This window comes from Candoia aspera, chromosome 2 (genome assembly GCF_035149785.1).
Source record: "Candoia aspera isolate rCanAsp1 chromosome 2, rCanAsp1.hap2, whole genome shotgun sequence".
NCBI lineage: Eukaryota > Metazoa > Chordata > Lepidosauria > Squamata > Boidae > Candoia > Candoia aspera.
The window spans coordinates 135,072,691-135,091,973 of record NC_086154.1 but is presented as its reverse complement, the minus strand read 5'-3'; the positions used below and the strand labels follow the sequence as shown (position 1 = coordinate 135,091,973).

The following is a 19,283-nucleotide window of genomic DNA, read 5'->3' as shown; positions in this document are numbered from 1 at the left end:
TAGTTTACTAACAGCTAAATAAAACTGCTCAGTCTGTCTATTAGAAACTGGTACATATGATTAGGTTTGTTTCTGGGGCCAAATGGTTGAGAACAGAGATCATCACCATGGTGCCAAGGCACCCACAACATTCCTAGATGGTTTATATAGATCAATTTTGTAAAAAATGAAAATGATTGACATAGCCAATGAGCAGAACATCTACCCGACTGAATTTATAATTTATAGTTTATAGCCTCACACTGCACATAAGGAAGGGCTATAATGAGTAGAAAAGAGGTGGTAACAGAAAGATTGTCCCAGTTTTTTACTTCCCTGGAAAGACATAATTTTGGGGAACCAAGAGCAGGCTGACAGTGTGAAACTGCTGTACAGTAGCTCTAATTCTGCCCAGAAATGAATAGATTGGGGGTGGGAAGAGGGAAGATGCTAGAAAGAATCTTCCTTTTCAATCTGTCTCTGGTTTGGGTATTGTACAACCCTCCCTTTGTTTCTGCTGTAACAATCTCCTGTAGGGCAACGTCATGGATTTCCATTGTTCTGTAATTTATCGAATGGCCAACCAGGGTGGGTGGGTGGGTGGGTGAGGAGAGCAAATGGGCTGTGAGGAGCAACAAACAAAGCTGTCATTCAAGTACTGCATCCCAGAGAACTGAACAGAGTGAGAACTACTGTGCCGCCCCTACCTACCCAGCAAGCTTTGCTGCTGTTGCAAAGGAAAACAAAAGCTTAAAAGGTTAAAAGGATTGAAATTTACATTATGTTATAACATAAAAGAGAATTTTTTTAAAATGATGTACTGTTGGTATATGAGTCCAGAAAAATTGTCTAGAATGTATAAAGGTACTTCAGATTTATGTTGGAAATGTAGACAACATGAAGGGTCATTTTATCATGCCTGGTGGACTGCTAAAAAAGCCAGAAATTTCTGGGTTCAAATACATATGATGATACAAAGAATTTTAAAGATCAACATTCAACTGAAACCAGAATTTTTCTTGCTGGGATTAATGGACAGTCAATTAGAAAAAAGTCCCAGAGATTGTTCTCTACAACCCCAAAAGTGGAAATTGGCCAACACATTGCCAATGTTTAACAAACCGATCCAGAGACAAATTAATAAATTCCAAACAGACTTTCTTGTGATGTCTCTGACATTTGCTGCTTGATTCTGCTCAACAGTGTCATGTCGTTTCTCCTTTTGCAGCTACTACAACACCAAGTCCGTCCTCCTCTGCCTGGGAATTACAGCTTTGGTTTGCCTCTCTGTCACCATATTTAGCTTCCAGACCAAGGTGCACAAATGCATTTCTAATGTAGCTGAGGCTTCCTCATTTCATCCTCCCATACATAAGCAGAGACGTTTTTCTTGGTTAAAGTTAGCAGACAAGCATTTTTTTGATTGAGTTATCTGCAGTCTTAGCAGAAGCAGGCTTTCACTCTAGAGCAGTGTTTGTCCACCTCAGCAAGTTTAAGAGGTGTGGACTTCAACTCCCAGAATACCCCAGCCAGCATGGGGTGTTCTGGAAGTTGAAGTCCACACCTCTTAAACTTGCTGAGGTTGACAAACACTGCTCTAGAGTTTCCATCATTGAGCAAAGGAACCGACTTATATTGCACCTCTTGTCATGCAGGTAGGGGTTGTCTTGAAGAACAAAGTTTCCTTGGAATTAGCCTTGCTTCTCTCTCTTCCCCCGCCCCAAATTTGAGAATTGGATCAAGTATTGCCAGCTAGGAAATTAACATTATTTTTTTCCCTCTGACAATCAAGTTATTTGGCAACTTTTCAGATGGAGAAAAATCATTGCTATTTTTTATTGCCAAAAAGTCCTCTTCAATCAGTATGGCGGGTTTTAAAAAAACACCCTACAGTCATCATCACTCACTCAGAAGGACTTTATCAGGTAGGAACTGCAAGGAAAGCAAAGTGTAGCGGAATAATTTGGGAGAATCTTTTGCCCCTACCACATTGCAAGTCAAAAGGTTCCTATTGTTTGGAAGGGCTGAGTTCATGCTGCATTGACAGGCTCTCTTGACTTCCTTCCTCTTTATGAATTTGCCCCATCATTGGTATTGAGGGGTGTACTGGAGTTTATAGATACCACAGAAGGGAACTTGCATGTGTCAAAGATAATATATAGTAAGTTCAGGGAATATATAATAAAGGGTATAAAATGGAGAAGGGTGGTGGTGGGTCACATATGGGTACCAAATGAAGTAGTAAACATCTGGGAACATTACTATTCATTTATGGGAGCCCCCTCAATCTTGTGACCTGAAGATCCATTGGATATCAACTCCAATGGCCCTTTAAGAGGGCAGGTTCGATGCATCTGGTAAATACTAAGGTGGGAAAGGCAGATGTGGGCATCAATTAGGCTATCGAGGAGCTAGGGGGGTTTCAAATTCATCCATCCAGCTTACGTTAATGATCTCTTGTTTTCTCCCACAGTATGACTTTACATCTTGCCAGGGGGTGCTCTTTGTGATGCTGATGGTGCTGCTGTTTAGTGGGATCATACTGGCAATTATGCTTCCTTTCCATTATGTAAGTTTCATGTTTTTGTCAACCAAGTCCACATTTGCATCCTTCCAAGTGTTATTTTGCCACATCCAGTAGAAGGTGAGGTGCAGGACTATCTACCTTTGCCCAGTTATGCAATTTAGTTAGATGCCAAAAACACCATCTTAATTTTCTCCTCTCTATTAGTTTTCCATTGTATCTGTACTACCTTCACCAATCGGACTACAGAAAGATCCTTGGAAAGCAGACATGGTTCAAGAATGTGAGCCCGCCTAGAATTTTGGAAGGGAAATGATTGCCTTTTTGCTTTGTCACTAGCCAGTCTCACCTGGCCAAAAGAGCTTTCTTGGTATAAAAGCTCAGGCAGACTCTGAGAAGGGTTAAATGCTCTAGAGATCCCAAGGGAACTGTAACTGTGCAGCAAGATGTACAACATGTCATTTTTGGGGGGTGAGAGGGTGGGGAGGTGATAAGACTAGGGATGGGAAATCTATGGACCTTGTGATGTTGCTGAACTAAACGCCCTGTAGCCATGGATTAGAGTTGCTAGGAGTTATTATTCAATAACATTGCGGACAACCACAGGTTTCTTTTCCTTGACAAAGATTGTTAAACTGCAAGAATCAGAATCTACTATGGAGAGCAACTTAAAGCCAATTTTTACATGTGCTTACAAAATGCTTGGAATATGAGTGTGCAAATGGCTAAAAAGAAAACTCTGCAAACATCATTTCTCACGTTAATTAGAATCCCATGCAGCTCCTGATGGGCACCATTTGGACTTTCCATCTTATGCAGACCAAAAAACCCCATGGAGTGCTTGCGCAAATAGGCTCTTAAAATTCTCTGTTCAATTTGGTGACTGAAAAAAAAAAATTGAAGGTTCAGTTTCATCAACCGTCTCCAAGACCAGAAGAAATTCTCTGAGTTTCTTAGGGGGGATGTTGGGTGGGGATCCGCTTTAGATTTGATTTATTTTTCTCCTCTATTTTTTAAATGTTCGCTTTCACCACAACTGCTGGCACAGCTGGTGTAACGTAGCAGGTTTGGACAGACTGTCAGTCCAAAGGGGAAGGGGCAGCTATCATGTGGATGTGGTAAAGAATTTTGGGAGTGCGTTGTTTCCGAGGTGAGGGTGAGGATTAAAAAACAACACAATGTCAGTTATCTTCTGCTGATCTTTTGTTCCACTGCCTGTGGAATCTGGTCAGTGGGCTGCTAATTGCCTGGTATCAGAACTAGTTTACACAGCTTGATGCATGTTTTCACTCTCTTTTCTAAGTTCTCTCACTCGGTAATTTCCTCCTGAGCCTTATCTCATTTCTTTTGCCATATAGTTCCCTGTGGTTCAGGTCTTGCTATCACTCTGGCAGCAGAAAGTTTTGTCACTGGGTTGTGTTTAGTGTTGAGTTGCTCATGGGGCAATTATTCATTGTGACAGAGAGGGAAAGAAATGGGGTGGAGTGGAGGCAGGGAGGAAGCTTAGAATCTCTCCATCCCAACAACAAACTTTGCATTCTACCACTTGTTATCACAGGAGCCTGTGAGATACTGGGAAATGTTGACCCAACAGGGAGCATAGGCCTGTGTTGTGTTGGCCTATGTGGTGAGGTCCCCTTTGATCATTGTAGACGTGCTTTGTTTGCTCGATTTACAGCTGGGCTGGGCTTTCCATTAGCCTTGTTGGCTGGAATCATGTGGCACAGCTAATTGTTTCCCTCTGGAAAACCGTTTTGAACTTCCACTCACATACTTCTGTTACTATCAGTCTGAAATAGCAGAAGACACCATTTGCAGTGGGATGACTTTCTAATGTTCACTATTACCTAAAAGCAACATAGGCTTCTGACAGAGTATGGGAGAAAGAGGTTACTTCATTGCTGGGGTTTTAGGGTTCTGTGAGAAACAACATATTCTTCTCCTCCCCAGAGACGTCCATTTAAAAAATAACACTGATGGATTATTTAGCTGTTACCAACCCTTTTCGCCATATCCAAGTCATTAAATGTGGTCGGTTTTGCTGTTCTTTGGGTAGAATCAAAACATGTGAATCTACTGAGAAGCAGAGCACCTCGGAGGGAACGGGAAGCCAGCATAAAAGTTGGGGGTTAGCAGTAGCTTTAGCTTGGTCCTCAGAGGATCTGATCCCTCTGATCCATTCACTCAGATGAACCTTGGACCCCTGGGTATCTTAATTTGCCTAAATCCCTGACAGGTAAGGCTAATAAGAAAACAAAAATTGTCCATATGAAAATGCATTTGCTTGCTTGCCTGGAATGTTGAAGATGGGAGTTGAAGAAAGTAAGACCCCAACATGATTGTTACAGAATCTAGAGTGTGAAAAGAGTTGTGTTTCATATTCCATCCTCTCCAAATGGCTTTCAGCACCTTCTTGTGTTAAAAGAACAATCTCCTCGTTTGTCCTAATCACAACTGTAACTTAGGCCAAGCCTGCACAGTAGAGCATATCATGTCCTGAAGTTAGTTACAGTGGATCACATGGTGATGAACAGTAGGCCAGGAACGGAGATTGAGAAAGGTTGAAATGAGATGCAGCGAACTAGCTTGACTCAGAGAAAATTGTCCTCTTCCTTAACGTGATTTCTACTTGCAGAAAAGGTTGCAAGGCCTTTTTTGCTTTGATTGTTGACCTTAAATTAATTAATAAATAAATCTTGCTGGGAAAATTTTTATATAGGGGTGCTTCAGTCCTGTGATCCCCCATTTACAATTACCACCTGCTAATGCAACAAGCTGATAAAAGATTTACCATGTGATCCATGTCGATCCTCTTCTTATTATCCCTATAGTAAGCAACAAAAGAGTTTCCCAATGCGCGCGTGCACACACACACACACACATTTGAGCATGGTAATTATAAAAGGAGATAACTATTCAAAATCTGACTCAGGGGAATGCATGCTTCCGTCATCTACATGAGGCCCAATAATGTACAAATGAGATGTTATCAGCTATGTAAAAATATATAACACATTCCAGTCATACATTCATCTTAAATATTAACAGGAGCAAATATGGGAGAGTAATACTGCTCACATTTCTGAATTATTCAGGCCCAAGGTGAATTCAGTGGTGCTTTTTAATTAGTCTCACTATATGAAAGCAAAGAAATCTTGCTCCTTAATTACACATACTGTAGATACTCACAGACACACACACACACTGATGGAAATAGTAGGAACTGGATGCCTAAAGATTTAGCCTTCATTTGCTCCATTTGCTTAAATGAGAAGGCCACCAACACAGTTCTGCAGGCACACAAGTCCGTAAGAATGTCCCAACAGATGAGTGAACTTCCTGCAAGAGACAGAATGGCTGAATGAATAGAAAGATGATGGTGCCTTCAGGGTCATCTAGTCTCAACCCCTTACTAAATGCAGGATATCCAGTGCAGGACGACCCACAGCTTCCCTAACCATGTTTGCTGTGCTGGTGAAGGAGCGCTTTGCAGCCATTTCAGGAAGAAGCCTCCAGTCCCACAAATGAACAACTCCTACCATTGGGAGCTTCTTAGGTGTAGCTGGAATCTGCTTCCCTGCATTTTCCACCCACTGATTTTCCACCCACAAGACTATCTATCATTATGCTCACTTGGTTCTTTTCCTTCTGGAAACATTTCTATTCTGGGTAAAAACAGATTTGAGAGTCAGCTGAACCTCCCTTCTTTCAACAGACAGTTGGGTGTTCCTGTCCTCATATAGATTACATTACTTCCTGCCTTATTAGGTTGACCCCAATGCTCTGTCTCTCTCTCTGTAGGTGCCATGGCTACAGGCCGTTTATGCTGTACTGGGTGCAATTGTATTTACAATGGTAAGTCAGCATTGCTTGCATTGTCTAGGCTCAGGCAAGAGTCCTTTCAATAGCCGTTTCACAGAGGGAGGGGCACCAAGGGGTGAATGTGGGCTTGGTGATGATGCAAAGTGGGTGGAGTCCCATCATGCACATAGACCAGGATGTTCTGTTTTGGATGGGTTGTCATGTAGGGGCTGGGGGTATTTTTTTTTAACTCCATGAAGCCTATTTTGGTGTTCAGTATAGTTGCCACATATTAGCTCTTCAAAGTGATGGGAAACTAATCTGGTGGTGCTGTCAGAGAGCCTCTGGCAGCTGAAAAAATGTGACTTGGGGCATTCTATATCCCTAGGGCTGAAGGTTGCCCGCATTTGGGTTAAAGTAGAGAGACCTGTCTGTCCCTTTTATGATATTACAGTAATCTTATAGAAATTCAGTAAAATATTTACCAAATGGGCAAGCATCATTCCTCAAGTGTATCTGCCTTTAAATGGAAGATGAAGCCTTTGGACAATGCAATGCTTCAGTTTAAGAATCCAAAGCAGACTAAAGCATCCAGAAATCTGCAGGCCAAGGAAAACTAAAACAATGTAGTCTACAGTGTGCCATAGGCAAGGGGACCATGGAAAGTATACATCTTTCGGTAATCAGTTTCAAGCACGTTGGTCCCAAGGTAAGAATCTGTGGATGGAAAGTATGGTCAGCATGATTTTTATCCCCATAATGAAGAAAAGCCAATCTCTCCCAGAATTTTTTGTTAAACAACCTGGTCATTTTTTATTGTTTGGATTTCTACACCAGTGCAAAACAACCAGAAATGTGGTCTGTTGCCAGGTGGATGAATGAATGGTCTCAATAAAGCCATCAACATTTTTTCTTTAAGGCACATGCTAGAGGCTTGTGGGCCACACACTTGTATTACAGCAATGGTTGGCTGAGTTTTACAAGTACATTCATGGTGGAAGATGTGCTGCATAGACTTTGCCCCTTCCGTATTCTGGGCTCTGCTATGCTGAGAGTTGCAATATGGACACGGACCAAAGAAAAAGGCAGAGGCGCAGTGGAAATGTTGTAGGTTGGTCTCCAATCAGGTCCTCTTTCATGAACTGTTTCCCTGTCCACTGCTATATTCTAAGGATGGACTCAGCCTGCTGGGTCCGCAGAGTTTTCAGCTCAACAGTTAGCAGTCTTGTCTCTTTGTTCAGTAATCCCTCTGATGTGAATGAAAATACCCTCCTTATCTGAGATACACACCTTCTGTGGGCTAGAACATTTATCTTTCCTTTTACCAGAGTTCCTGAAAAATCTCTCTGTGTGAGGAACAGAGAGATTTTGTGATCATTTTTCTGTGATCATGAGCTACCTAAAGGTTTTCTTCTTTTTGGCCCTACCCCTCACCCCCCCCCCCCCCGATCTATCTTTCATCTCTGCTCACTGATTCTGGGACCTCTGAATCTTGTTCTTTCGCAGGTACCCAGTGGTAGGAAAGATATACAAATATATAGGCCAACCTATGCTAAATGGGCCAATCCCTAAGCCAACAAGGTTATCAGGTCTGTTTCTGTAATCTTGTTAACAATATTGGAATAAGCCAACTCACCACTTCCAATTCCAAACAATGAAAGGCTGTTCCCTTTGCTTTCTGATCGTGGCACTTTGCACTTTTGATAACCCAGGACTGCTTATGTCACTAAACCACAAATACGAATGGTGGGTCCTGTCATGAGTACCGTTGCACTGATTGCGTCAGCACAACGACACTCACAACAATGCAGGGAAATGGGGCAAAGGACACGTAAATGACTAACAAAACAAAAGCATAAAAACTCCGGCAACGACATAACGACTTTAAGTAAAGATCCCATCAAACGATACCTGGTAACAAAGGCTGACACCGGCAACACCCGATCCAAAGCACACACGGGACTCTCCAAAGAATCGCCGAAGATTATCACCCAGCGATAAGCCATCACCGGCCGGAGGAGGAAGATTACGCAGACGCCCGGAGCACCGGCAGAAGCCTCGCGACCCCTCACCCACCAGCGAACGAGACATCCGGGGTTCGGGGATTGCATAACCAATGAGGAAGGGGCGCTGACTGGCGCGGGCTATTTAAACCCCGCACCGGCGCGCTCCCTCCACTCTCAGCTTTAACTAGGCATGCACTATACTGTTAATAAACCCAGAACCTGATTTCTTTAAATTAGCGTCTGTGTCTTGTTTAGTAGCAGGCAGAGCCTGACAGAAAGCTGAGAGTCATAAAAATCAACCTCGCCAAGCCCCACCGGACGGAAACGCACCGCGGGAGGAACCAGACGGCGAGAGGCAAGACCGGGGAACCCGATGGAGCCGGTGACCCGCAACCCCGATGGACAAGGCAGCCGACAAGCGGCAGAGGTGACCCGATGACGGCCGGAGACGACGACCCCCATAGAAGCCCTGGGGACCCTCCTGGTCCACAACGCACCCCAGTTCCAGGCATGGAGTGCCAGCCCAGTCACCGGAAGCGCAACAGAGGACGTGGGTGCAGGCCAACCACGCTGTTACTGGGCCGACAGGGTAGACTACCAGATGGACCTACCCTACCCCGATTGGAGGCTCACCTACCCCGAAACGCCGACCGGCCCATTCCTGACAACAGTGCAGGCAGCGGACAGAGACACGCAAGCCAGGCTCACAGCCATGGAAGCCCAACTATGGGACCTGACAGCCATGCTACAGTCCCTAGTAAACAACGAACACTATAAGCCGACGCCAACGCCGGGACCCACCCCAAACCAGACCCTGAGCGGAAGGGGCCAAACTCGGAAGCCAGTCGCGGCGACGGGTGCACCCATGCCGGGGGGGGGGCCATGTGGCAAAATACATGGGGGGGAGACCCACAGCTTGTAAGGTTCCCAAGAGACTTTTCAGCAACCTTCGATGGGAACCCCACGAAGCTATCTTTCTTCATTATCAACGCCAGGTAATACATGGCCCGCTACGGACAATACTTTGACTCCGAAGGGGAGAAAATCTCGGCGGTAGCCATCAAACTGCAAGACAGGGCGGCGGACTGGTACGTACAGATGTACGACTCCAACTCCCCCGCCCTAGCAAACTTCCACAACTTCATCGCCGCGCTGAGGTACCATTTCGAAGACCTGCTGGTGAAAGAGAGGGCTAAGTGCGCACTGCAAGCACTGAAACAGGGCAAGAGAACAGTAGCCGATTATGCCCTGGATTTTAAAACCCTCGCAGGGAAAATCGATGAGTGGTCCGAGGCTACCCTAATTGACATCTTCAAACGGGGCCTCAACCGAGAAGTGCTACAATGGGCACTATACCGGGATGACCCAGCTTCGCTGCAGGGATGGATCTGCTTAGCGGGCAAAGCGGAACATGCACATCGCACGTTCCTAATGACAACGGCAGAAGACAAAGCACCACCAAACCCGAGACCTCAATCCGGCACAACTTGGCAAACGAGCCAACTGCACAGATTCAGGCGAGAGCCGTGTGCAAAATGCGGTAAGTTTGGGCACAGAGTGGCAGAGTGCACCGCAAACAGAGTGCCAGACCGCACACCCAAACCAGCAACAAAACTGCTGCGCAAGCCCGAATACCCCCCCCACCCCGGCGCCTGACAGAAGCGGCAGCCGCCCTTGACGAGGAAGAGGATGCTTACCTCATGGGGGACGACAGCGGGGCCCAGGAGCAGCCGGCGGGAAACGCTCCCCACCTGCACTAAACCGCGCCGCGGGGCAGGTGGTACAAAAGGGGCGCAAGAGCCACAGCAAGAGCAAGGACAACTACATCCTAACAGGGACCGCCAGGCTCACCTACGGCCCCAGAGCCACCACAGCTGAAGCACTAGTGGACTCTGGGTGCTCAAGGAACCTGATCCATCTGGACCTTGTGGCAAAACTCACCCTGCCGTGCCGACCTCTCCCCGAACCGCTGGCGTTCCACCAATTGGACGGCTCAACAGCGGGGGGGAGACCAGCCACCCAGCGGACCGAGACAGTCTCCCTCAAAATGGGCACCCACAATGAACAGATCTCCTTTGTGGTGACCCAAATAGGGAAACCCATCATAGTGCTGGGCATACCGTGGCTAGCAAAAGACAACCCACGCATAGACTGGAGGAAATGAACCATCCAATTCAGCGATAGCACATACCGAGCTCCAGCACCGAAGACGATACCCACCCCGACAGTGGGGAGGGCGGAGGCGGTCGCCCAAAACACCGACCCAACCCCAGAAGAGCTACTGGAGCAGTATGCCGATTTCGCAGAGGTCTTCGGAGAGGAGGAGGCGGACCAACTACCCCCCCCCACAAGACGGACTGTACAATTGAACTACTCCCTGACGTCCCCTTACCCAAACCAAAGATATACCCCATGATCCAGAAGGAGCTGGCAACCCTCCGAGAGTTCCTCGACAAAAACCTGGCCAGAGGTTTCATAGAGCCGGTGAACTTGCCCGTCGGAGCACCCGTCCTTTTCAGAGAAAAAAAGGACGGCACCCTACGGCTTTTTACCGACTCAATGCCGCATCCCTCTCCAATAAATACCCCCTGCCCCTCGTAAAAGACATGCTCGCCCACCTGTCAACGGGGCGAGTATTCTCCAAACTCGACCTCCGCGAGGCGTACTACAGAATCCGAATCAAGGCGGGGGACGAGTGGAAAACAGCCTTCAACTGTCCCCTCGGCGCCTTTCAATACAAGGTACTGCCATTTGGGCTAGCGGGCCCCGGGGGTGTTCATGCAACTCATAAACGAGGTGCTACATGAACACCTACTCAAAGGGGTGCTAGTGTACATCAACGACATCCTCATCTACACGAAGACCCAGGAAGAACACGAACGGCTGGTCAGACAAGTCCTCGACAAACTAAGGAGGGCTAAACTCTACACCAAATTGTCCAAGTGCGAGTTCCATAAAGCACGCTTGGACTACCTAGGTTACCGGATCTCTGGAGAAGGCGTGGAAATGGACCCCGCAAAAGTTGAGGCAGTTCTGAACTGGGAACGCCCACGCAACAGGCGCCAGTTACAAAGCTTCCTCGGCTTTGCGAACTTTTACAGGTCCTTCGCCAGGGGGTTCGCGGAGACAGCCCTACCCCTAACAGACCTACTCAAAATGAAAGGGGTCGGAGAAACAAGGCGGGTCAAGAACCCAGGGGCGCTACTAAATTGGACGCCTGCCTGTCAGGCAGCATTTGACAAGCTGAAAGCGCTGTTCACAATGGAGCCAATCCTCGCACACCCGGACCCAGAACGGCCATTCGTGGTCCAAGCCGATGCCTCCGACTTCTCCCTGGGGGCCATACTGCTGCAAAAAGACCCCACAGGAATCCTAAAGCCATGCGCCTACCTGTCGAAAAAATTCTCAGAGACAGAAAGGCGCTGGCACGTATGGGAGAAGGAGGCGTTCGCGGTGAAAACAGCACTGGAAACGTGGAGGCACCTACTGGAGGGGGCCACCCACCCGTTTGAGGTTTGGACGGACCACCGGAACCTAGAGGCCCTGCGAATGCCCAGATGCCTCAGCCCTAAACAGGTGAGATGGGCTCAGTTCTTCAGCCGGTTTAAATTCCAATTGAAGTTCATACCGGGCAAGAAGAACTTCCTGGCTGATGCCCTCTCCAGACTGCCCCAAGACGAGGAGCCCATCCCAGACATGGTAGGGACGGTACTATCTGCCTCCCAGCTGGGAATGGCAGCAACCATCAGGAGCAGTGCACGGAGACAGACCACCCCCACGACGCAACCGACGGCAAACCAACCAGCCAACAGACGGCGCCGGCCGCAGCTACCAGGGGGGATACGCGCAGACCTCACCACCGCTCTCAAATCCGACCCCTGGCTCCTAGCCAACCCCAACAAGGTAACAATGGAGCACGACTTAGCATGGGGGGAAGGCAGACTATAAGTCCCGGAAGCACAGCGCCGGGAGATCCTCAAAAGATCTCACGACAGCAAGCAGGCGGGACACTTCGGATTTCTAAAGATGCTACATCTAACACGTAGACAGTTCTGGTGGCCCTCCCTGAGACGGGACGTCAAGGCATATGTGGCATCCTGCCCAGTGTGCGCGATGGCCAAACGGACACCGGGAAAGCCACCGGGACTGCTACAAGCGGTGGCGGAGCCCTCCTGGCCATGGGAGGAGATCTCCATGGATTTTATAGTCGATCTACCACCCAGCCAAAAGAAAACAGCCATTTGGGTGGTGAAAGACTACTTTTCGAAACAGGCGCACTTCATCCCCTGCGCAGCGATCCCGTCCGCCCAGCAGCTGGCCAAACTCTTCCTAGTACACGTGTACAGGTTACACGGATGTCCTGTACGTGTGGTGAGTGACAGAGGGACACAATTCACCTCAAAGTTCTGGCGGGCCTTTTTAAAACTCATTGGGACCCGACAAGCCCTATCCATGGCCTGGCATCCCCAGACGGACGGCGCCACGGAGGTCCTAAACGCCACGCTCGAACAATTCCTCCGCTCGTACATAAATTACCACCAGGACGACTGGGTGGATCTCCTCCTGTTCGCAGAAGTCGCTTACAATAACGCCATTCACACGAGCATGGGGAAAACCCCATTCGAGGTGGTATCGGGCCGCGAATTCATCCCGATCCCGGAGCTACCGCAGCCCCCGGCCCCAATGAGCGCAGGTGACTGGGGACAGAAGATAGCTGAATCATGGCCAGTAATCATAGCGGCGCTGAAAGACGCACAATCAGCCTACAAAGAACAGGCAGACAAGCACCGGCGGCAGCAACCGACATTCCAGGTAGGAGATATGGTCTATCTCTCTACAAAATTCATAAAATCACCCCAACCCTCGAAGAAATTGGGCCCCAAGTACATTGGGCCATTCCGGGTAACACAAATAGTTAACCCGGTCACAATACGCCTAGACCTGCCACACAAATTAAAGAGACTTCACCCGGTTTTTCACTGTAGCCTTCTAAAACTGGCAAGCCCCTCCCGATGGCATCCAAGCACGCCCCCCCCCCCCCCCGGTGATGATAGACGGGCAACAACACTTTGAGGTAAAAGAGGTACTCGATTCATGCCAGAGGAAGGGCACCCTACACTACCTGGTGAAGTGGAAACACTTTCCCCACCCGGAATGGGTTGCCGCCCGACACGTCCAGGCCCCGGACCTGATTCGCGCATTTCACATGGCTTACCCCAACAAACTCACGGGTTAACCATGCGAAAGGGGGGCGGCATGTCATGAGCGCCGTTGCACTGATTGCGTCAGCACAACGACACTCACAACAATGCAGGGAAATGGGGCAAAGGACACGTAAATGACTAACAAAACAAAAGCATAAAAACTCCGGCAACGACATAACGACTTTAAGTAAAGATCCCATCAAACGATACCTGGTAACAAAGGCTGACACCGGCAACACCCGATCCAAAGCACACACGGGACTCTCCAAAGAATCGCCGAAGATTATCACCCAGCGATAAGCCATCACCGGCCGGAGGAGGAAGATTACGCAGACGCCCGGAGCACCGGCAGAAGCCTCGCGACCCCTCACCCACCAGCGAACGAGACATCCGGGGTTCGGGGATTGCATAACCAATGAGGAAGGGGCACTGACCGGCGCGGGCTATTTAAACCCCGCACCAGCACGCTCCCTCCACTCTCAGCTTTAACTAGGCATGCACTATACTATTAATAAACCCAGAACCTGATTTCTTTAAATTAGCGTCTGTGTCTTTTTTAATGGACCTTTTAGGAAGCAATCATGACGCAAAGGAATACGGATGGAAAATAATAATAACAACAACAGCAGCATTAGGAAATTAGCTTGAGGTTCCCCTGGGTTGGCGTTGGAATGATGTTGAAATACAATTTTGACATTGGGACAGCTTAAGGCTGTCTCACTTATTGGTTGTGATGAATCAGTAACGAGTGGGAAGCAGCAGAAAAAACATTTTGCCGGGGCATGTTTTTGCAGGAGTTAGGGAGGGGCAGTTCGGTGTAGTGGTTAAGGCACCAGGCTAGAAAAGGGGAGACCGTGAGTTCTAGTCCTGTCTTAGCCATGAAGCCAGCTGGGTGACTTTGGGCCAGTCACTCTCTCTCGGCCCTGGGAAGGAGGCAAGGGCAAGCCACTGCTGCAATCTTGCCAAGAAAACTGCAGGGACTTCTCCAGGCAGTTGCCAGGAGTCCACAGACTTGAAGGCACCAAAAAAAAAAAAAAAGGGTGGGAGCAAGTCTCAAATTTAGGACATCTAAGTGTTCTGTGACTAATATCACTTCACTTGTAGTTGTGGAGCTGGAAGCACCATTTCACAAGGCTTGTATGGATGTGACAATAATATGAAGAATATTATAACCCACAGATTCATTTCTAGCTTGAATTTTAATCTAGGCCAGAGAAGAATCTTCCTCAGCCAGCCTTTATGCCACTTCTCTTGCAAACTATTGGAAAAGAAAAGGAGACCTTCAACTATGGAGATATGAGCTCACTAATATTCCTAAGGAATATGCAGTGGAGGTGAAGAATAGATTTAAGGGACTGGACTTAGTAGATAGGGTCCCGGAAGAACTCTGGACAGAAGTTGGCAGCATTGTTCAGGAGGCGGCAACAAAATACATCCCAAAGAAAGAGAAAACCAAGAAGGCAAAGTGGTTGTCTGCTGAGACACTAGAAGTAGCCCAAGAAAGAAGGAAAGCAAAAGGCAACAGTGATAGGGGGAGATATGCCCAATTAAATGCAAAATTCCAGAGGTTAGCCAGAAGAGATAAGGAATTATTTTTAACCAAGCAATGCGCGGAAGTGGAAGAAGACAATAGAATAGGAAGGACAAGAGACCTCTTCCAGAAAATTAGAAACATCGGAGGTAAATTCCAGGCCAAAATGGGTATGATCAAAAACAAAGATGGCAAGGACCTATCAGAAGAAGAAGAGATCAAGAAAAGGTGGCAAGAATATACGGAAGACCTGTATAGGAAGGATAACAATATCGGGGATAGCTTTGATGGTGTGGTCAGTGAGCTAGAGCCAGACATCCTGAAGGGTGAGGTTGAGTGGGCCTTAAGAAGCATTGCTAATAACAAGGCAGCAGGAGACGACGGCATCCCAGCTGAACTGTTCAAAATCTTGCAAGATGATGCTGTCAAGGTAATGCATGCTATATGCCAGCAAATTTGGAAAACACAAGAATGGCCATCAGACTGGAAAAAATCAACTTATATTCCCATACCAAAAAAGGGAAACACTAAAGAATGTTCAAACTATCGAACAGTGGCACTCATTTCACATGCCAGTAAGGTAATGCTCAAGATCCTGCAAGGTAGACTTCAGCAGTTCATGGAGCGAGAATTGCCAGATGTACAAGCTGGGTTTAGAAAAGGCAGAGGAACTAGAGACCAAATTGCCAATATCTGCTGGATAATGGAAAAAGCCAGGGAGTTTCAGAAAAACATCTGTTTCTGTTTTATTGACTATTCTAAAGCCTTTGACTGTGTGGACCATAACAAATTGTGGCAAGTTCTTAGTGGTATGGGGATACCAAGTCATCTTGTATGCCTCCTGAAGAATCTGTATAACGACCAGGTAGCGACAGTAAGAACAGACCACGGAACAACGGACTGGTTTAAGACTGGGAAAGGAGTATGGCAGGGCTGTATACTCTCACCCTACCTATTCAACTTGTATGCAGAACACAACATGCAACATGCTGGGCTTGAGGAATCCAAGGCTGGAGTTAAAATCTGTGGAAGAAACATTAACAATCTCAGATATGCAGATGATACCACTTTGATGGCTGAAAGTGAAGAGGAACTGAGGAGCCTTATGATGAAGGTGAAAGAAGGAAGTGCAAAAGCTGGCTTGCAGCTAAACCTCAAAAAAACCAAGATTATGGCAACCAGCTTGATTGATAACTGGCAAAAAGAGGGAGAAAATGTAGAAGCAGTGAAAACTTTGTATTCCTAGGTGCAAAGATTACTGCAGATGCTGACTGCAGTCAGGAAATCAGAAGACGCTTAATCCTTGGGAGAAGAGCAATGACAAATCTCGATAAAATAGTTAAGAGCAGAGACATCACACTGAGAACAAAGGTCCGCATAGTTAAAGCAATGGTGTTCCCCGTAGTAACATATGGCTGCGAGAGCTGGACCATAAGGAAGGCTGAGAGAAGGAAGATCGATGCTTTTGAACTGTGGTGTTGGAGGAAAATTCTGAGAGTGCCTTGGACTGCAAGAAGATCAAACCAGTCCATCCTCCAGGAAATTAAGCCAGACTGCTCACTTGAGGGAACGATATTAAAGGCCAAACTGAAATACTTTGGCCACATAATGAGAAGACAGGACACCCTGGAGAAGATGTTGATGCTAGGGAGAGTGGAAGGCAAAAGGAAGAGGGGCCGACCAAGGGCAAGGTGGATGGATGATATTCTAGAGGTGACGGACTCGTCCCTGGGGGAGCTGGGGGTGTTGACGACCGACAGGAAGCTCTGGCGTGGGCTGGTCCATGAAGTCACGAAGAGTTGGAAGCGACTAAACGAATAAACAGCAACAACAACAAACCTACCTCATGGGCGTATTGTAAGGAAAAATCGAAGAACAGCCAGCTAGGACCCCAAAGAAAAGTTGGGATCTAAATCTAATGAATAACCTCCCCAATTTTCTTATTTTGATGATTAAATTCCATCCTGCCAATGAATGTGCACCAGTCATGGTGCATGGTTTGGTTTTGATTTAGCTTGTTGTGTGAGCCCAGCCACTATGGCTTGTTTTGACAAACCACAGTAAAAATAAGCCAGCTCAATATGAAAGATTCCCCTGAAGGCCAGGAGGAGCAGGACAAATCTACTGGACTGGGGTGGTTCCTTTTTCATGTTCTTGCTCAATCCTTGAATGCACTGGAACTCCAGTTGACGTCAAGAACATGAAAAAGGAACCACCCCAGTCCAGTAGATTTGTCCTGCTCCTCCTGGCCTTCAGGGGAATCTTTCATATTGAGCTGGCTTATTTTTACTGTGGTTTGTCAAAACAGGCCATAGTGGCTGGGCTCACACAACAAGCTAAATCAAAACCAAACCATGCACCATGACTGGTGCATATCCAAGACAAGGGAGCTTTCAGACTGAACAGCAGAGCTGGGCGGGAGAAGCTGAATATTCATGGACGTGAATCTAGCTGCACTTCCAAGAGATATATCTGAGAACATCTATACCCGAGACTATAGGCTATGTAGACACCTTTTCAGACATTTTTGCCAACTCTTTTCTTCCTAATTAGATTATGGAATTTGGGACTGGGGAACCAGCAACCTTACTATTTTCCCTTTCCAAGTCCTTTGACACCTAAAGATTGCATTGTTAATCACTGTCCCTGTTTGCTTTTCTCTCCTTAGTTCCTGGCCTTCGATACCCAGCTCCTGATGGGGAATCGTCGCTATGCCATGAGTCCAGAGGAATACATTTTTGGAGCCCTCAACATTTACCTGGACATCATCTACATATTTTCTTTCCTCCTGCAGATCTTTGGGACCAGTCGAGAATGAGCTTGGCTGAGCCTCTAGGCCCTGTGCCTGATAAAACAGAAATATATTGAGAGAGAGAGAGAGATTTATAATAACACAACAAGTAAGAAAGGAGGGAGGAAAGAGAAGTAACCTCTCTGGCCCTTTAGCAAGCTCCATTGCATCAAGTGAGCATCTGCTCACCCACTGGTCTACTTGAGCTCCCTCTGCAGCCTGTGTGAATGTACAGTAGGTGTGTGTGGGTGTGCACGCGCACATATATTTATATACACACGCTGTTAGAGTACACTGGTATATATGCTAGGCCTTCCCTTGCTTCCATAACTGCTTTCAATATGTACATTGAAATTAGTGTCGCAGTACTGGAAAGAGCACTGAAGGAAAAAAAGAAATACGATTGCTTTTAACCTAGAGCTGAAACAGATGAAGAAAGGGGTTAGTCAGAAATTTAAGTCTGTCATATCCAAAGTGAGCAAGTTGTTAAAACTACAGAAAATCTATGTGAAGTTCATTTGGTATAATGTGGATTGTTTCAAATTTCAGAGTTTAAGTTCTGGCACAATCCCAGTCTGTATATTGTGTAACCTCTTATTTCTGCCCCCACAAATTGTTGAGAGGATTATGTATGGTTCTCAGACACTTTTCCATCCAACCGGATAATATGATTTTATCTGCTTTACTTTCTTGGTGGTACTCTGTTAGGGGCCTTCCTTTTGGCTAGATAGTTGAGGCACACAAAATGAAATCATTTTATCTGGCCTTTCCATTTAATTTCTCAATTTCTAGTTGAGGATATCTTTAAAAAAAATGTTCAGTCCTTTTGCATATTTTTGTTTCAGCTCTAATTCTGGGCTAGAAGGAGGGGAATGTGAACTCATAAAAATGATCTTGGTGGTCTTGCTTAGCAGACACCTTAGCTTAACCATGTTGGAGCAATGCCCTGGACCCAATCACCAGTGGAAGCCATCCTTTACTTACCCATGTGCTTCTCCTAAACCATGTGTTCCCCTGTCCTTGCTCTTCCCCCACCCAATCATCATTTTCTTGGGGCATTGGTGGTAGTGCAGGCGAGATCTTTCCAGGAGTTTATCAGAGCTCAGAAGGAGACAAGGCAATCAGCGAACAGAGAACTGTTGTTGATTTGAGCACTTACCTATTATCCCATTATTTTGTGAGTGGGTATCGGTCAGGCTTTATAGAAGGAGAGTGCCCTGCCAAAACATGGCACCTTCATACATATCATCCATAACAAAATCTAAAGAGGATTTCTAAAAAGGTTTTATTTGTTCTCCTTAAGAGACCCTGATAACTTTGTACACTCCCAATAACCCTTTAGAAGATGAAGGAGCATAAATGGCAACCTTGCCTCTCCTATAAAACAGTTTTGTAACCCTGATCACTTTTGTCCATTAAAAAGAATCTTGCTACTTGTCCTGTGCAA

At 46.7% G+C, this 19,283-nt stretch overlaps 1 protein-coding gene across 1 annotated transcript in view; it reads left to right on the top strand.

Annotated features, from left to right (window-relative positions):
• The window catches only part of FAIM2 (Fas apoptotic inhibitory molecule 2), a 49,383-nt gene extending 30,100 nt beyond the window's left edge, over positions 1 to 19,283 (top strand). Inside the window, exons 9-12 of the mRNA XM_063293764.1 lie at positions 1,208 to 1,295; positions 2,453 to 2,548; positions 6,305 to 6,358; positions 17,714 to 19,283. Of these exons, the coding sequence (XP_063149834.1) occupies positions 1,208 to 1,295; positions 2,453 to 2,548; positions 6,305 to 6,358; positions 17,714 to 17,863 (388 nt within the window). The 3' untranslated portion in view covers positions 17,864 to 19,283. The remainder of the gene's footprint in view (positions 1 to 1,207; positions 1,296 to 2,452; positions 2,549 to 6,304; positions 6,359 to 17,713) is intronic.